Consider the following 20,669-nt stretch of genomic DNA (forward strand, 5'->3'; position numbering starts at 1 on the left):
CTACTCCCACTGTTTTCCGAACAGCTTGAAGTATATATCCACTGGCCGTGAGATATGATCCAGTGTTGCCAAACTACAAAAATCACTTTCGAATTAGAGTTAAACTCCTTAAATGTACTTTATAGCTTTATAAGTTAAATTTTGATCATAAATCTGTCACAATTGTGGTCAACTGTCAAATACAACTCCATAAAGCTATAAAACAACAAAACCTGCTTACAAGCCTTCTTAGAGTTAATAGAGTTCTAAATCATATTTAAACCTCGTTTATTAGTCCCATGACTAGAAATTGAACAGTAGTGACGTATATCTGTTTATTTTAATCACATTTCAATCTGACATAAGCTTGGAAACTGTCAAATACCGCTCAATGAAGCTATAAAACAATACCAAACCTGCCTACAAGCCTTCTTAGAGTTAATAGAGTTTTAAATCATATTTAAACCTCGTTTATTGGTCCCATGACTAGAAATTGGACAGTAGTGACGTATATCTGTTTATTTTAATCACATTTCAATCTGACATAAGCTTGGAAGCTGTCAAATACTGCTCCATGAAGCTATAAAACAACAAAACCTGCTTACAAACCTTCTTAGAGTTAATAGAGTTCTAAATCATATTTAAACCTCGTTTATTAGTCCCATGACTAGAAATTGAACAGTAGTGACGTATATCTGTTTATTTTAATCACATTTCAATCTGACATAAGCTTGGAAACTGTCAAATACCGCTCAATGAAGCTATAAAACAATACCAAACCTGCCTACAAGCCTTCTTAGAGTTAATAGAGTTTTAAATCATATTTAAACCTCGTTTATTGGTCCCATGACTAGAAATTGGACAGTAGTGACGTATATCTGTTTATTTTAATCACATTTCAATCTGACATAAGCTTGGAAGCTGTCAAATACTGCTCCATGAAGCTATAAAACAACAAAACCTGCTTACAAACCTTCTTAGAGTTAATAGAGTTCTAAATCATATTTAAACCTCGTTTATTGGTCCCATGACTAGAAATTGGACAGTAGTGACGTATATCTGTTTATTTTAATCACATTTCAATCTGACATAAGCTTGGAAGCTGTCAAATACTGCTCCATGAAGCTATAAAACAACAAAACCTGCTTACAAACCTTCTTAGAGTTAATAGAGTTCTAAATCATATTTAAACCTCGTTTATTGGTCCTATGACTAGAAATTGGACAGTAGTGACGTATATCTGTTTATTTTAATCACATTTCAATCTGACATAAGCTTGGAAGCTGTCAAATACTGCTCCATGAAGCTATAAAACAACAAAACCTGCTTACAAACCTTCTTAGAGTTAATAGAGTTCTAAATCATATTTAAACCTCGTTTATTGGTCCCATGACTAGAAATTGAACAGTAGTGACGTATATCTGTTTATTTTAATCACATTTCAATCTGACATAAGCTGGGAAGCTGTCAAATACCGCTCAATGAAGCTATAAGACAACAAAACCTCCCTACAAGCCTTCTTAGAGTTAATACAGTTCTAAATCATATTTAAACCTCGTTTATTGGTCCCATGACTAGAAATTGGACAGTCGTGACGTATATCTGTTTATTTTAATCACATTTCAATCTGACATGAGCTTGGAAACCGTCAAATACCGCTCAATGAAGCTATAAAACAATACAAAACCTACTTACAAGCCTTCTTAGAGTTAATAGAGTTCTAAATCATATTTAAACCTCGTTTATTGGTCCCATGACTAGAAATTGGACAGTAGTGACGTATATCTGTTTATTTTAATCACATTTCAATCTGACATAAGCTTGGAAACTGTCAAATACCGCTCCATGAAGCTATAAAACAATAAAACCTGCTTACAAGCCTTCTTAGAGTTAATAGAGTTCTAAATCATATTTAAACCTCGTTTATTGGTCCCATGACTAGAAATTGAACAGTAGTGACGTATATCTGTTTATTTTAATCACATTTCAATCTGACATATGCTTGGAAGCTGTCAAATACCGCTTCATGAAGCTATAAAACTACAAAAATTGTTTAAAAGCAATACAATCAGGGTAACACATTTTTTATTTATTTATTTATTTTTTTTTTTTATTTTTTTTTTTTTTTTTGGAATCTATGTCACATTTTAGCCTACTTGACGTAAAATGTCTGTATCGATACTCAACTGTTTTTGCTCTAGCAGTCTTGATTGGCTGCCCCTCAAATCGAGCATAAATTCCTAATCTGAGCGAAATTTTCCTACACTTTCCCAGAAAATCGTGAATAACTCGCTTATTTGAACCTTCCTGTATATACGAGCCATATAACAAAAGAAAGCTAATAAACGGTGTTCTCACGTGGCGTTGAGCGTACACGGCTAAGTTGCCCGGTTCGTCCGCTAGAGGGCGTCAAAGTTGATCTTGGTTTTTTGTAGTTTTTTCGAAATATCTCAGGAACGCTTCAAGGTAGGGAGTCAAAATTTTTATTATAAACGCACCTCGAGGGGATGCAACTTTTACCTTTAATGCGCTTTTTTGGTACCATGTACCGTTTGTCCTTAAAAAATTAAAAACAAATTGTCAACAAATTTAAAGGATGGTTGACCTTTGAATTTAGTTGGAGAAAAATTTTGATTTTTTTGAAATAAACTTTCACTGTCTAAATTTTTTAAGGTTAATGATACAAAAATGACGTAAAATGTCATTTGTAAAAATGTTATTTCTTAAGGGTGCCACGCACGGAAAACGTCAAAATTGACATAATTTCGAGGTTATCCCCAAAACCGTGACAATTGGGGCAAAATGAGTGTCAGGGTGATACAGGGTATCCAAAAAAGTGAAAAACATCTTATAGTTTCCGGTAAATATCTCCAAAACTGTGTAAAAAGAAAAAAACGATCAAAATTGTCAAAAAGCTTGACTTTGACGCCCTCTAGCGGTCAAACTATCACACCAATGACCTTTTTTGAACACACCGTGGAAAAGCCTTTGGCCTGGACTATATTTTACCTTCATTGACTTTTTGTTGTAACTGTTAAAATAACTGAGTTATTTTAGGTTAAAGCAAAAGTGGTTAAGTCACTTTAAAGGTTTGTGAAGCTTGACTTTGACGCCCTCTAGCGGTTAAACTATCACACCAATGACCTTTTTTGAACACACCGTGGAAAAGCCTTTAGCCTGGACTATATTTTACCTTCAGTGACCTTTTGTTGTAACTGTTAAAATTACTGAGTTATTTTAGGTTAAAGCAAAAGTGGTTAAGTCACTTTAAAGGTTTGTGAAGCTTGACTTTGACGTCCTCTAGCGGCCAAACGGTGCAACCGATTAACTTAAACGGTCACATTTTTCGAAAGCTTACGATCTGAGCTATCTTTTCATTTCAATCACTTTTGGTCGTCAACTGTCAAATAAGCAAGTTTTTGGAAAAAATGCACAAAAACATTCAAATCAAAAAAGAAAATATCAATTTAATTTGATTATTTAAACAACAATTTTTTTTTAAATTTCTATCAATAAGTTTTTGACATTTTTGACATACAAATGTATGTTTCGAGCTATATAAGTGACACAAAATTAATTTCCGATTGGTTAATGGCAATTCTCAATCATTTCAGCGTGTGATTTCCCCTGGGGGAGTATAAAAAGCTCCCCCAATTGACTTTTTGTTTTTTTTTTCTTGGCGTGTTGAGATCAAATGTTTTCACGGTTTCAGGGAACAAGGTAATTAAAGCCGTCCATAAATAATCCTGACAACAACATTGTCAAAATGTATATAAAATATCACGGTGTATGATCACAAAAGTGTTCACTGAGCGTGAAGTGCGCCCATATGAAAGCTTCGTTTGCGACAGCATTTTTGATTGTCTGTTTATAATTTAATGGCTTTTCAAGGTTTCCTAAAGTCCCTTTAAGACGAAGGACCCTATTTCCGGTCAGTTCCAGGACTTCCTCGTCTAGAAACTAGACCTGAAACAATGGCTAGACCCTTTTGGTTACAGAGAGAAAAAAATTGGTTGGAATTGCTCTATAAGGGGTAGAGGGAGAGGGAGAGGGGTGAAATGGGCCAACAATAGGGCTCGATTTATTCGAAATGGGGGCCCTTCGGCTAGTCGATATAATCGCAATAACGAACCCGCGAACGGATCTGGCTCTGATAAATCACGGAAGCAATAATGGACAACCGATCATTCCATGTGAAAAGCTTCTGGACCGAAGGCTTCAAATAAAAAAAAAACCGGCTGGAATATTGATTGTCCCATCAATGGGGACTTTCCATTATGTCCTCTTGTTTGCTTTAATGAATTTTAATTGATTAATTTTTTTAATCCGGTCACTTTTACGTGATCTCTGCCTTGTTGGTATAGTTCAAATCAAGTAGAAATGAACAGTATTAAAGAGGAAAAAAAGCATTTAATACTCAGTGATTTTAATCAATTTTCACTTTCATCCACACCCTTAAGTAATGGTTTTTTACCAAATTTATTATTTACCTCAACTACTAATATAAATACATTCCAGCACTGGGCAAAAAGGGGGTGAGGGGGAGGGGTAGTTTCATGTTTCATTCAATCTTAAATAACATGCTAATTTTGCGTATATCAGTAATACTTTTATACGTCTATGGATAGCTACTGAAATGAGCTTTTCAAAAATATACCCACGTGGTTTGATAGGTTTGTTGGTCTAGCCGCTAGAGGGCTTCAAATTTGACTAAACAGGTTTTGGAGACTTTTTTTAAGTACTCTCTCATTCAATCCTAAATATTTTGTTTATTTGGCCTATTTTTGGAAGATTTTTATACGTCTATGGATAGCTATTGAAATGAGCTTTTCAAAAATATACCCACCTGCTTTGATAGGTTTGTTGGTTTAGCCGCTAGAGGGCTTTAAAGTTGACTAAACAGGTTTTGAACAGTTTTTTTAAGTACTCTCTCATTTAATCCTAAATATCACGCTTATTTGGCAAATTTTTGGAAGACTTTTATACCTCTATGGAGAGCTATTAAAATAAGCTTTTCAAAAATATACATTTGTTTTGATAGCTTTGTTGGTTTGGCCGCTAAAGGGCTTCAAAGTTGACTAAACAGGTTTTAGAAATTTTTTTTATGTACTCTCTCACTTAATCCTAAAAATTTCGCTTATTTCACATTTTTTTAGAAGACTTTTATACGTCTACGGGTAGCTTTTGAAATGAGCTTTCCAAAAATATACCCACGTGGTTTGATAAGTTTGTTGGTCTAGCCGCTAGAGGGCTTCAAAGTTGACTAAACAGGTTTTAGACATTTTTTTTATGCACTCTCTTAGTCAATCCTAAATATTTCGCTTATTTGGCACATTTTTGAAAGACTTTTATACCTCTACAGATAGCTATTGAAACGAGCTTTCCAAAAATATACCCACGTGGTTTGTTAGGTTTGTTGGTTTAGTCGCTAGAGGGCTTCAAAGTTGACTAAACAAGTATTAGAAATTTTTTTATGTACTCTCTCAGTCAATCCTAAATATTTCGCTTATTTGGCACATTTTTGGAAGACTTTTATACGTCTATGGATAGCTATTGAAACAAGCTTTCCAAAATTAAACTCTCTTGGGTTGTGAAGTTTGACGATTTGGCCGCTAGAGGGCGTGAAGAAATTTAAGAATGTTGTCAAGAAAACAACACCAAAACTGTTAAAAAACCTTTTTTTAAGAAAGGAAATAAACATTAAATTTTACCAGTAAATTAGTTGAATTTGGCTACTTGACTTCAAAAAAGTCACTCCTATTTATTTGCGACGTTGCCAAACTGCCAATTTCCTAGCAACTAGAGGAAACCTCACTAAAACCAATATTGTGACTTTTGGTCATTAATTTGTTGCTTTTTTTACGAAACTTGTCAAACACTTTAGTTACTTTCGTACTAAACTAGAAGAGTTGTCAAATTTGGCAACACTGTAGTAATGTTATTGTTCGTTTTAGCAACATTGCAAATATTTTGTGCAAAAATTGTCTGTAAAAATATTATTTTTGGTCGTTTAAACCAGCCTAACCTAACTTTCTTTTAATTTTTAAATTTTTAAAAAAAATCATTAAGGTTCATATTGGCTTAGAACAAACCGTTTGTTCAATGGGATAGCAGGTAAAAATGGACCATAATGACGATTAAATATTTTTCATTAGCCACTGAACGTTCACTATTCCGCTTATACATTTTAGTGTAGAAAGTAGCACATTTTCACTCTAGTGCGGTAAAGTCTACTTTTCCAGGATTAGTTGTTGATTTTTGATTTTTTTTTTTGAATGTTAATTAAATCTAAATTCAACACGATCGTTTGAAATCGAGAAGGACAAATTGGAAATTGGTCCGGCAGATTTAGATGGAACAAAGGCGTCTCTATTCGTCGGTGGCCAAAGTAAGCGTCGTTGATGACGTCACGCATCGGCGCGTCGTTTTTCCACTAATTGGGTGACGGCTAATTTGGGAGACGCCGCCTTTTCGGTCAAATTAACATTGTAACAACCGATTTTTGCTTAACATTGCTCCAAAAAGTACAAAAAAAGAGTGGATATGACAACTGTAAAACATGTGATTGCTTTACCTTAATAGCTCTATGGTTTGCAAATATGGATTAAATTTGGTCCAAAACGCACATTTGTATGTCAAAACTGTCAAAATTGTAGTATTCATAGACATATAAACAAGCATGTGATCACAACTGCCAAAAAACAACTCATGAAACTATAAAGTGCTTCACAATATGATTTACACTGATTGTGTTGCTTTAAGTTTTGTACTTTTATAGCTTTATGGAAGGGAATTTGACAGTTTCCGTTTTGATTATACTATATGATTGTAAAACTGCCATTATCAAATCAGAAATCAACTTGTATTGATTTTTTCTATAGTAAATCACACCAAAACTAAAACGACCACTGACAATTTCAAAAATTTGCAATAATTCAATATGTATGGTTAATTAAACCAGGTTTAATTACCTAATGTAGATGAAAGTTTGAATTTTAATTGCGTTTAACAATGAGAAAGAGTTTATCAGACAAAAAGAAGGTTTACTGTAAGCAGACTAATTATTATTGATATTTTGTGCAATATGTAGCTGGTAAAATTAAGTTACAACTTTGGCACCCTGTATCTCAAAAACGGCGCGTTTAAACAAACATGTTAAGAGAGAGATTTTTACAGCCTATTTCAGTAGCTATCCATAGACATATAAAAGTCTTAGAAAAGTATGTTATATAACCAAGTTATTTAAGATTGAATGAAAGAGTGCACCAAACGTGTTTAAAACCTTTTTGCTCCACTTTGAAGCCCTCTAGCGGCCAAATCGTTAAACCTATCAACCTAAAGAAGTATATGTTTGAAGAGCTTATTTTATTGGCTTTCCATCGACATATAAAATTCTTACAAAAATATGTCAAATAAGCAAGCAATTTAAAACTGAGTGTAAAAACCAAAATCTTCTAAATGTAAATTATTGTTTCTTTTTTTAAAATATAAAAAAGTTTTGTTTGTGGCGCAGATTAGTTGAAAAATTGACCGCTTTGCCAATTAAGGCGCTTCATGAAAACCGTCGAGTTGTCGTAGAGCAATTCTAACCTAACTTTGTCCTACGTCCACTATAAAACAGCTGATGTTGACAGTTTGTTAAAGTCCCCACTTCTCAAGTCAAGTTTAATTTAAACCACGTGTTTTTAAGGCTGTCAATGTGACAGTTTTTTTCTCAAATATCCTGTTCTAACCTAACTTTAAGTAACCGAATCACTTACCGTGGTCGTCTATTCGTTTCCTTTTGATGCTGTTACCATTGGGATCGTGTTGCAGCCCCAAAATGCCGTTGATGCTGTACGCGCCTGATCGTGGTTCGTTCAGTTGCGTGGAGGGGGCGTGCGCAATCACCGAAACCGGTCCTCCAGGTGACGTGGACGAACCCGCGCTGGTCGCCACCTGGTGGGCGTGTTTCGCCTTTTCCGCAGCCTTGTTTCTCACAATCCTGCAACAAACAGTTTCGGTGTCAAAATCAATGTCTCTTAAGAGCAGCGCAGTTGCCAGATTTCACTGAAACTCCTCAGATTTTTTTAACTTTTATAGCTTTATAGACTGATATTTGACAGTTTGATGCACTTTGACATATGCGACTACTACCATAGAAAACAGCTTCAGGTTACATTTGTCAAGAACTGATTTACGAGTTTTGTCATTTTATAGCTTCATGGGAGTGTTATTTTTGTTAATATCCTTCAAATAGACAGATACACGTCACTTTAATTTCTACTCATGTACTTATAAACAGGATTGTTTTTGGTCACCCTGTACGCAATTTTTCTGATACAATTTTTTGCTTTACACCACTGGAAAGAGGAGATCAAGACGGTTAATTTGAGTGGTTGAACCTCTCCAAACTCCCAAAAATAACCGAGTTACAGGGTGTTCAAATTTCAAATTATTTGTAAATTTGTTGCATCAAACCCATTTTTTTTTAAATAACTCAAAAACGGTGAAAGTTACGAAAAATTTGAAAAGGATCAAAAATGTTCCTAATCGACTCCTTAATTCAGCACCGTAAGCTTACAGGACAATTTTTGCTTCTATTATACAGGGTGTGCATGAAAATTATGGTGATTGAGTGTTTTTGGTCACCCTGTAGGCAATTTTTCAGATAGAATTTTTTGCTTTACACCACTGGAAAGAGGAGCTCAAGGTGGTTAATTTGAGTGGTTGAACCTCCCCGAACTCCCAAAAATAACCGAATTACAGGGTGTTCAAATTTCAAACCACAATGATTCGAAAATTTGTTGCATTAAACCAGTTTTTGCTAAATAACTCAGAAACGGTGAGAGTTACGAAAAATTTGCAAAGGACCAAAAATGTTTGTAATCAATTTCTTAACTCAGCACCGTAAGTTTGCTGGACCGTTTTTGCTTCCAGTATACAGGGTGTGCATGATAATTATGGTTATTGAGTGTTTTTGGTCACCCTGTAGGCAATTTTTCAGATAGAATTTTTTGCTTTACACCACTGGAAAGAGGAGCTCAAGACGGTTAATTTGAGTGGTTGAACCTTTCCAAACTCTCAAAAATAACCGAGTTACAGGGTGTTCAAATTTCAAAGCACAATTTCAACTGATTCGAAAATTTGTTGCAAACCAGCTTTTGCTAAATAACTCGAAAACGGTGAAAGTTACGAGAAATTTCAAAGAGAGTAAAAATGTTTGTAAAGAACTGCTAAAATCATCTCTGGAAGTTTCACGGTCCGTCAGTGCATCTATTATACAGGGGATGCATAAACAGTGTAGTGATTCATATTTTTTGGCCACCCTGTACGCAATTTTTAAGTTATAAATTTTTGTCTAACACCACTGAAAAAAGGAGCTCAATACGGTTAATTTGAGTGGTTCAACATTTTTGAACTCCAAAAAATAACCGAGTTACAGGGTGTTCAAATTTCAAACCACAATGATTCGAAAATTTGTTGCATCAAATCAGTTTTTGCTAAATAACTCAGAAACGGTGAAAGTTACGAAAAATTTGCAAAGGACCAAAAATGTTCCTAATCGACTCCTTAATTCAGCACCGTAAGGTTACAGGACTATTTTTGCTTCCAGTATACAGGGTGTGCATGAAAAGTATGGTGATTGAGTGTTTTTAGTCACCCTGTAGGCAATTTTTAAGTTAGAATTTTTTGCTTTACACCACTGGAAAGAGGAGCTCAAGACGGTTAATTTGAGTGGTTGAACCTCTCCAAACTCCCAAAACTAACCGAGTTACAGGGTGTTCAAAATTCAACCAAAAATGCTGTGCATGTATGAGTATTTTCTTTTATGCTTTTTTAACCGTGTATTTTTTGGGTTACAATTTTGGACTAGAAAGTACCATTTTTCACTAAAATCACTAAAAAAGGCAAGCATTTTTGCATATTGTTGGATAACCTTAACCTACATTCTAGACAGGTTGGTGCACTGTTGCCAGTGAGTGTTTCCACCAGTTTTTTCCTATTTCCAAGCTTGTCTACAACTAAAAACGAACCTCATGAATAAGGTATATTATTCGCATATAAAATATAAGTCGAAAATTGTGTATGGGGTAGGAAAAGGGACCGGTAGAGGGTAACAAATATTTGCCGTATTGAAGTGTCAACTATTGTTGTCGCCCTATTGTTGGCCCTTTAGATTTGTTGCCCGAAACTGCTTATGACAAACATACTGTATAGTGGCGGAATAGTGCCGTTATACAGGGGTATTACGAGGGATTACAAACTTAATCTTATTTAAATCGAAACCCTAGCAGTTCGCCCTTAATAGTGGTTTAATTGAGTGATTGCCCTTTTTCGCTCATTCCTACAATTTTACGTGTCGTAAGTTGCTAGAGCAACTCTAGACGGTTGAATTTGTCAGTTTGGCAACGTTTCATATCAAATTTGAACTAATTTGTCCGTTTGGCAACCTTACCAACACAGTTCAAAGCAAATTGGCTAAATTTGTCACTTTGGCAACGTTTCAAACGAAATTTGAACTAATTTGTCAGTTTGGCAACCTTACCAACACAGCTCAAAGCAAATTGGCTGAATTTGTCACTTTGGCAACGTTTCAAAACCAAATTGCCTGAATTTGTCACTTTTGGTAACGTTTCTAATCAAATTTGGGCAAATTTGTCAGTTTGACAACATTTAAAACCAAATTTGAACTAATTTGTCTATTTGGCAACCTTACCAACACAGTGTAAAGCAAATTAGTTGAATTTGTCACTTTGGCAACGTTTCAAACCAAATTGCCTGAGTTTGACATTTTGTGTGTCAATGAGAGCAATGCAAGTGAACAAACTTTAGTAAAAGTGTCACAATTTGACAACCTCTAACTCGGTTCCTGTGACAGATACAAAGTTCGTTTAAACGTCAAAATAAAGCTTGCAATTTTGTCTTTCTTTTAACTAAACACAATATTCTTTCAAAAATTACTAAAAACCGAGATATTTGACCGGGAAATAAAAGCAGTGCAAGTGAAGCAACTTTAGTAAAAGTGTCACAATTTGACAGCCTCTAACTCGATTTCCGTGACAGATACAAAGTTCGTTTAAACGTCAAAGTAAAGCTTGTAATTTTGGCTTTCTTTTAGCTCCAAAATTCCTTGAATATTCTTTCAAAAATTACTAAAAACCGAAATATTTGACCGGGAAATGAGAGCAGTGCAAGTGAACCAACTTTAGTAAAAGTGTCACAATTTGACAGCCCCTGACTTCACTCGTATGACAGTTAGGAAGTTCGTTCAAACGTCAAATTAAAGCCCGTAATTTTGACTTTCTTTCACCTAAATACAATTTTTTTTAAAAAATTACTCAAAACCGAGATATTTGACAGGGAAATAAAAGCAGTGCAAGTGAAGCAACTTTAGTAAAAGTGTCACAATTTGACAGCCTCTAACTCGTTTTCCGTGACAGATACAAAGTTCGTTTAAACGTCAAAGTAAAGCTTGTAATTTTGGCTTTCTTTTAGCTCCAAAATTCCTTGAATTTTCTTTCAAAAATTACTAAAAACCAAGATATTTGACCGGGAAATGAGAGCAATGCAAGTGAACCAACTTTAGTGAAAGTGTCACAATTTGACAGCCCGTAACTCGGTTCCTGTGACAGTTACAAAGTTCGTTTAAACGTCAAAGTAAAGCTTGTAATTTTGGCTTTCTTTTAACTAAACACAATTTTCTTTCCAAAATTATTAAAAACCGAGATGTTTGACCGGGAAATGAGAGCAGTGCAAGTGAACCAACTTTAGTAAAAGTGTCACAATTTGACAGCCCCTGACTTCACTCGTATGACAGTTAGGAAGTTCGTTCAAACGTCAAATTAAAGCCCGTAATTTTGACTTTCTTTCACCTAAATACAATTTTTTTTAAAAAATTACTCAAAACCGAGATATTTGACCGGGAAATAAAAGCAGTGCAAGTGAAGCAACTTTAGTAAAAGTGTCACAATTTGACAGCCTCTAACTCGGTTTCCGTGACAGATACAAAGTTCGTTTAAACGTCAAAGTAAAGCTTGTAATTTTGGCTTTCTTTTAACTAAACACAATTTTCTTTCCAAAATTATTAAAAACCGAGATGTTTGACCGGGAAATGAGAGCAGTGCAAGTGAACAAACTTTAGTAAAAGTGTCACAATTTGACAGCCTCTAACTTCGCTCGTATGACAGTTAGGAAGTTTGTTCAAACGTCAAATTAAAGCCCGTAATTTCGACTTTCTTTTAACTAAACACAATTTTTTTTCAAAAATTACTAAAAACCGAGATATTTGACCGGGAAATGAGAGCAGTGCAAGTGAACAAACTTTAGTAAAAGTGTCACAATTTGACAGCCTCTAACTTCGCTCGTATGACAGTTAGGAAGTTTGTTCAAACGTCAAATTAAAGCCCGTAATTTTGACTTTCTTTCATCTAAATACAATTTTCTCAAAAAAATTATATACAACCGAGATATTGAGCGAGAAGTAGAGCAGTGCAAGTGAAGAGTCACAATAAAGTAGTCACAATTTGACAGCTTCTAACTGGCGGGTTTTTGTGGCAGAAAGTTCGTTCAAACGTCAAAAGAAAGCCCGTAAAATGGGCTTTTCTTCACCAAAAAACATTTTTTTGCCAACGACGTCAAATATCAATCAAATGACAGTTATTATGACAAGCCTGCCGGTTTAGGGTTGTAAATATCTCAAAAACGCACGCACGTTTTAAATTCGGAGAAGAAACGTAAAAGAAAGCGTTCAGGGGATTCTGAGAGGGCGAGTGACTTTTCCCCGTCAAAAAGGGATGGGGGGGGGGGACTGACTTGGGGGGGAAAATCAATAGGAGAAGAAAGCCGGTTCCGGAACGGTTGGCTGCGTCTCAGATTCGCCGATCACCGAGACGCACCGCAAAACTGCCATTTGCATAAGCGTGCCCTTAAACTTTCTCCCTTTTTGTTTTTAGAGCAGAAAGTGGTTAATTGCTGCTCTAGAGCTATGACTGTCTCCATTTTCGTTCAAAAAAGGAACAAATTTTTGATTTTTAGTGCAGAAACTTCACTACTTTGTCCTGTCGCAATTAAACGATTATAAGTGATAGTTCCGCGTGTGAATAAAAGGGCAAATAACACCACCTTGTCCCTTCGGTCCCTTATTCGCACCCCCCGCTGACTATTTCGAGTGTCCCATAAACATTTTAATGAACTACCTACTTCTCGTATTCGATCCAAAGTCTGTTTTAATAGACTTCGCATTATAGAGTCGCCCTTTTGTTACCAACCACCGGTGACACTGATACAGCTGCTGGAATCAGCCAGTGGCGTAGGTAAATCGATGAAAAATTGTTGACTTTTCACGTTGTAAACATTGTGTATTTCTGTGTTTTATGATTATTTCGAGCGCCCTTTATGCGAAAAGTATTTGCGCACGTGTCCTGAATTCGTGACGCCACTCAAACACGTGACTGTAAATGAAGTCCAATTTGATCCACTTTTTTGCCAAGAGAATGGGAAATATCGTTGAAAACTATTTGGAAAACTGATTAAATTGAGATTATTCTATGAATCTAAATAGCAGCAATTCCTTGATTTCAATCACCCAGGAAGTAATCAGGTAAACGAGGAGGCCAACCGAACTTAAACTAAGATTTTGCTTGTGCCACGACATTCTAAACCAGGATTAACATGCACTTCTGTATTCTAGTCTTCTAGGAGAGAAAAACTTGCTAATAAAGCGCTAATTCACTGCTCTTCTCTACCACTCTGTAATTGACTACATTTACTTTGTAAAACAGTTTTTAGTTTAGATGTAAACTCCCTTAAATTGCTTCAGAACTGACATTGGAAACCCATTCACTTAACCGGTACAGTGTGATGAATTTGAGTATTAAAACGTTTTGCCTTGTAAGATTGTATCTTCAGGCTGATTAAGCAGCCTACCCTAAACAGAGTGTAGATAAGGTCGTAAATTGCGGTAAACCAACATTTTTGACTCCGCTTTTTTCCCTGACTGTACCAAATTTTGTAGTGGTTTTTCAGGTTATTGGAAAGAAAATTTAATGAGGATTCCAAAAATGTACTTAAAACAGTAATTTTCTTACTCCAACTGGGTTTTATAGGCGATTTTGTCCCTGACTGTCCTTTCAAACTGTGTTTTTCTACCTGACTGTACCAAATTTTGTAATGGTTTTTGAGGTTATTAGATAGAAAATTTAATGAAGATTCCAAAAATGTACTTAAAACAGTAATTTTCTCATTCCAAGTGGGTTTTACAATAAATTTTGTTTCTCACTGTCCTTTCAAACTGTGTTTCTGACAGTTTAAATTTTGGCACGGCTTTTGTCCCTGACTGTACCAAATTGTGTAATGTTTTTTCAGGTCATTTTATAGAAAATTTAATGAGGATTCCAAAAATGTGCTTAAAACAGTAATTTTCTCACTCCAAGTGGGTTTTACAGGCAATTTTGTCCCTGACTGTCCTTTCAAACTGTGTTTTTCTACCTGACTGTACCAAATTTTGTAATGTTTTTTCAGGTCATCTTATAGAAAATTTAATGAGGATTCCAAAAATGTGTTTAAAACAGTAATTTTCTCTCTCCAAGTGGGTTTTACAGGCAATTTTGTCCCTGACTGTCCTTTCAAACTGTGTTTTTCTACCTGACTGTACCAAATTTTGTAATGTTTTTTCAGGTCATCTTATAGAAAATTTAATGAGGATTCCAAAAATGTGCTTAAAACAGTAATTTTCTCACTCCAAGTGGGCTTTACAGACAATTTTGTCCCTGACTGTCCTTTCAAACTGTGTTTTTCTACCTGACTGTACCAAATTTTGTAATGTTTTTTCAGGTCATCTTATAGAAAATTTAATGAGGATTCCAAAAATGTGCTTAAAACAGTAATTTTCTCACTCCAAGTGGGTTTTACAGGCAATTTTGTCCCTGACTGTCCTTTCAAACTGTGTTTTTCTACCTGACTGTACCAAATTTTGTAATGTTTTTTCAGGTCATCTTATAGAAAATTTAATGAGGATTCCAAAAATGTGCTTAAAACAGTAATTTTCTCACTCCAAGTGGGTTTTACAGGCAATTTTGTCCCTGACTGTCCTTTCAAACTGTGTTTTTCTACCTGACTGTACCAAATTTTGTAATGGTTTTTGAGGTTATTGGATAGAAAATTTAATGAGAATTCCAAAAATGTGCTTAAAACAGGCACTTTCTCACTCCAAGTGGGTTTTACAATCAATTTTGTTTCTGACTGTCCTTTTAAACTGTCTTTCTGACAGTTCCAATTTTGACACCGCTTCTCTATGTGGCTGTACCAAATTTTGTAGTGTTTTTTAGGTTATTGAGTAGGAAATTGAATGAGGATTTCAAAAATATGCTTAAAACAGTCATTTTCTCACTCCAAGTGGGTTTTACGATAAATTTTGTCCCTGACTGTCCTTTCAAACTGTGTTTCTGACAGTTCAAACTTTGACACCGCTTTTCTCCCCGAATGTACCAAATTTTGTAATGTTTTTTCAGGTCATTAGATAGAAAATTTAATGAGGATTCCAAAAATGTGCTTAAAATAGTCACTTTCTCACTCCAAGTGGGTTTTACAATCAATTTTGTCCCTGACTGTCCTTTCAAACTGTGTTTCTGACAGTTCAAACTTTGACACCGCTTTTCTCCCCGAATGTACCAAATTTTGTAATGTTTTTTCAGGTCATTAGATAGAAAATTTAATGAGGATTCCAAAAATGTGCTTAAAATAGTCACTTTCTCACTCCAAGTGGGTTTTACAATCAATTTTGTCCCTGACTGTCCTTTCAAACTGTGTTTCTGGCAGTTCAAATTTTGACACCACTTTTCTACCTGACGGTACCAAATTTTGTAGTGTTTTTTTCAGGTTATTGGATAGGAAATTTAATGAGGATTCCAAAAATGTACTTAAAACAGTAATTTTCTCACTCCAAGTGGGTTTAAAGGCAAGTTTGTCCCTGACTGTCCTTTCAAACTGTGTTTCTGGCAGTTCAAATTTTGACACCACTTTTCTACCTGACGGTACCAAATTTTGTAGTGTTTTTTTCAGGTTATTGGATAGGAAATTTAATGAGGATTCCAAAAATGTGCTTAAAACAATCACTTTCTCACTCCAAGTGGGTTTTACAATCAATTTTGTCGCTGACTGTCCTTTCAAACTGTGTTTCTGACAGTTCAAGTTTTGTCACCGCTTTTCTACCTGACGGTACCAAATTTTGTAATGGTTTTTGAGGTTATTAGATAGAAAATTTAATGAGAATTCCAAAAATGTGCTTAAAACAATCACTTTCTCACTCCAAGTGGGTTTTACAAGCGATCTTGTCTTTGACTGTCCTTTAAACTGTGTTCAAGTTTCATATCACAATTTCAACTGATTTGAATATTTGTTGCATCAAACCAGTTTTTTCTAAATCTCGAAAACGGTGAAAGTTACGGAAAATTTGCAAAGGACCAAAAATGTTCCTAATGAACTCCTTAATTCAGCACCGTAAGCTTTCAGGACCATTTTTGCTTCCAATATACAGGATGTGCATGAAAAGTATGGTGATCGAATGTTTTTGGTCACCCTGTACGCAATTTTTTAGATAGAATTTTTTACTCAACAGCACTGGAAAGAGGAGCTCAAGACGGTTAATTTGAGTGGTTCAACCTCTCTGAACTCCAAAAAATAACTGAGTTACAGGGTGTTCAAATTTTAAATTAGCATTTCAACTAATTTGAAAATGTTTTGCATCAAACCAATTTTTTCTAAACAACTCGAAAACGGTGAAAGTTACGGAAAATTTGCAAAGGACCAAAAATGTTCTTAATGAACTCCTTAATTCAGCACCGTAAGCTTTCAGGACTATTTTTGCTTCCAATATACAGGATGTGCATGAAAAGTATGGTGATTGAGTGTTTTTAGTCACCCTGTAGGCAATTTTTAAGTTAGAATTTTTTGCTTTACACCACTGGAAAGAGGATTTCAAGACGGTTAATTTGAGTGGTTCAACCTTTCTGAACTCCAAGTCAAAATGTCTCAAATGCTGTTGTAGAGTAACACTTCAACGGATATTTCAGACTTTGTTAAGGCATTCGATACGGTTTTGTCCTCCCACTCACTAAACATCCAAAAAACCCCGTCACTTTTCGGTCACGCATGTTAGTTTGCGGTAGCACTATTTTTGTTTGATGCTCTTGTAACTATACTGTTGATATTTGCTTATCACTCGTCAGAGCGTGTAATACGGTCATAACAACTGTTCCATCGTTTTTTATCAATGATTAATGTTAATCCTTCTCCAGTTGAGTAAATTTTCGCATAAATTGTCGCAGATCTAAGATCCATATGTTTGAAATCAGGGGGAACGTTTCGATTGTTCATAAATATCTCAAAAACATCGCCATACGGCACTTTCAGAGATTGAAAAGACGCGTCGAGCCGATCTAATTCTCTGCCCTTTCGTACCCCCCGAGACCAGTTTGTAACGTAATTGATTGTTTAGTTCATCCTGGTCGAGGGGCGTCTATTCGAGTGTGAATTGACTGGTGAAAAGTCGCGAATACGTCCCTGGAAATCCGCCCAAAAACCACGCAGAATGGTTTAATTGCGACGACAAAAAGTCGCCATTGTTTCGAGCATCTTCCGCCATTCTCTCAGCGTGGCGTCATGTCCGGTTCCGTTGATTCTCCCCCCCCCCTCCCTTGTTTCCCTCCCCCGCAATAATGCAGACCCTCTAGCAAAGTTTTTCCTCAAACGCCATTAATTCAATAAAGTGACTCCAATTATTTGTGAGGTTATTCTGCTCTACAGTAGAGCAAATCATAACAAATTGCACTTTTTAAACGCCCCTGTAGAGTAAACCAACCCACACAAGAAAGGCAAAGTGCAGATATAAAATTATTAGCGTAAATACTTTGACAGCTAGTAACTTGCTAATTTTGACAGTTACAGAGTTTTTCAAAACACTTGAAATTGACAATTTTAGGGCTGCAAGTCAATTATCAAAAATTTGAAGTCAAAATCAGGTTTGAAAATCATGAAAACTCAATGTAAACACAATTTGAGCATTAAAGTAGATTATCATGGTTTTCAAGTCAATTTTCAAACTTTTAACGCTTTGAAACTTGAAAATTGATCGTTTTCAAGTCAATTTTCATGGCTGGGGAGACTTTGTGTAGGTTTTCAACTTCAAACCTTAGAAATTGACTGAAAAAAGGAATTTAAAGTCTCTAAGTTGATTTTACTGGTTTTAGAGTCAATTTTTGGTTTTAAAGTCAATATTCAATGATCAAATATTGGAAATTAGGTGAAACAACTTTAAGTTTCACAGTTCAAGTCAATAAACCTTCCCCAAGTCTTGAAATTAGTCCGATAATCATGAAAACTCTCTTCAAATACAAATTTCAAACTGTAAGGTCAATTTTTCATGATTTCAGACTGTCTAGTGGTTTCCAAGTCAAATTTTCAACCATCAAGTGTTAAAATTTAAGTCAAAACACTTGAAATTGACAATTTTAGGTCTGCAAGTCAATTATCAAAAATTTGGAGTCAAAATCAGGTTTGAAAACCATGAAAACTCAATGTAAACACAATTTGGGCATAAAAGTAGATTATCATGGTTTTCAAATCAGTTTTTAAACTTTCAAAGCTTTGAAACTTGAAAATTGATCGTTTTCAAGTCAATTTTCATGGCTTCAGAGACTTGGTGTAAGTTTTCAAAACAGTTTTCAATATACAAACATGAAAATTGACTGGAAAAATGAATTTATAGTCTCCAAGTAAATTTTACTGCTTTTACAGTGAATGTTTGGTTTTAAAGTCAATTTTCAATGATCAAATATTGGAAATTAAGTGAAACAACTTTAAGTTTCACAGTTCAAGTCAATAAACCTTCTCCAAGTCTTGAAATTAGTCTGATAATCATGAAAACTCTCTTCAAATACAAATTTCAAACTGTAAAGCCAATTTTTCATGATTTCAGACAGTCTAGTGGTTTACAAGTCAAATTTTCAACCATTCAGTGTAGAAATTTAAGTCAAAACACTTGAAATTGACAATTTTAGGTCTGCAAGTCAATAATCAAAAATTTGAAGTCAAAATCAGGTTTGAAAATCATGAAAACTCAATGTAAACACAATTTGAGCATGAAAGTAGATTATCATGGTTTTCAAGTCAGTTTTTAAACTTTCAAGCTTTAAAACTTGTAAATTGATCGTTTTCAAGTCAATTTTCATGGCTTGAGAGACTTGGTGTAGGTTTTCAAAACAATTTTCAATGTACAAACATGAAAATTGACTGGAAAAATGAATTAAAAGTCTTCAAGTAAATTTTACTGCTTTTAGAGTGGATTTTTGTTTTTAAAGTCAATTTTCAATCTACAAACATGAAAATTGACTTTTAAAGTTAATTTTACTAGTTTTCAGGTCAAATTTTGGTTCTCACATCACATTTTTAATGGACAAATTCAAGTAAAACTACTTGAAGTCTTGAAATTTGTCTCATAATCATGAAAACTCTCTCTAAAGGCAAATTTCAGACTTTCAAATCAATTTTTCACCATTTCAGACTGTCTGGTGGTTTCCAAGTAAAATTTTCAACCATCAAGTGTAGAAATTTAAGTCAAAACACTTGAAATTGACAATTTTAGGGCTGCAAGTCAATTATCAAAAATTTGGAGTCAAAATCAGGTTTGAAAATCATGAAAACTCATTGTAAACACAATTTGAGCATGAAAGTAGATTATCATGGTTTTCAAGTCAGTTTTTAAACTTTCAAGCTTTAAAACTTGTAAATTGATCGTTTTCAAGTCAATTTTCATGGCTTGAGAGACTTGGTGTAGGTTTTCAAAACAATTTTCAATGTACAAACATGAAAATTGACTGGAAAAATTAATTTAAAGTCTTCCAGTAAACTTTACTGCTTTTAGAGTGAATATTTGGTTTTAAAGTCAATTTTCAAACTTTCAACGCTTTAAAACATGTAAATTGATCGTTTTTAAGTCAATTTTCATGGCTTGGGAGACTTTGTGTAGGTTTTCAAAACAATTTTCAATCTACAAACAAGAAAATTGACTTTTAAAGTCAATTTTACTAGTTTTCAGGTCAAATTTTGGTTCTCACATCACATTTTTAATGGACAAATTCAAGTAAAACTATTCTAAGTCAAAATCAGAGTTTGGAAAACTTTGCAAGAGATACAGAATTGGAGAAATTAGGTTAGGTTAGGCTGTAAATTGCATGCAATTTGTAATACTAAATATAATAGTATGGTATATAATAGTATATGATGAAATTTGGTACTCAATTAAAACACACGTGTAAATAAGAATCAAAATTGCAAATCACTTGATTGTAGTTATAACAGAGATTTCCATTAAAATGCCAGTTTGTTTCAGACAATTTTCGACTCTGTTACTTTTTTCTGATGGAATTTTTGCTCTAGAATAATCGTAATTATTCAGTAATCAAATTGAGGCGGTTAAAGAGATAATCCAGGAGGGACGTATATACCCTCAAAAACCGTAATTAACCCACCCTTATAGGCTTAAGTGCTTCGGCGTAGCCCGCAACTTAATTTGCTCCGCCACGGCGGCTTATTAATAATTTGCCGCCCTTCGTCGGGTCCTGCGACGCCCTTTTCCCCCTTCGTGCTGGTGCAATCAAAGACCGAGTGTAGAAGATTCTTTCGATTCGCTCGACTGGCTTTCGGGGGTGTGG

General features: G+C 34.8%; 1 protein-coding gene across 7 annotated transcripts in view; it reads right to left on the reverse strand.

Annotated features, from left to right (window-relative positions):
- Positions 1 to 20,669, reverse strand: part of sv (paired box protein shaven) — a 215,024-nt gene that overhangs the window by 17,081 nt on the left and 177,274 nt on the right. For all 7 annotated transcript variants that reach the window (XM_081987664.1, XM_081987657.1, XM_081987659.1 and 4 more), the window contains one exon: positions 7,740 to 7,963. In XM_081987664.1, coding sequence (XP_081843790.1) covers positions 7,740 to 7,963 — 224 coding nt within the window. The remainder of the gene's footprint in view (positions 1 to 7,739; positions 7,964 to 20,669) is intronic.

This window comes from Ips typographus, linkage group LG10, assembly GCF_016097725.1.
Source record: "Ips typographus isolate SLU linkage group LG10, UJ_Ityp_2.0, whole genome shotgun sequence".
Lineage (NCBI taxonomy): Eukaryota > Metazoa > Arthropoda > Insecta > Coleoptera > Curculionidae > Ips > Ips typographus.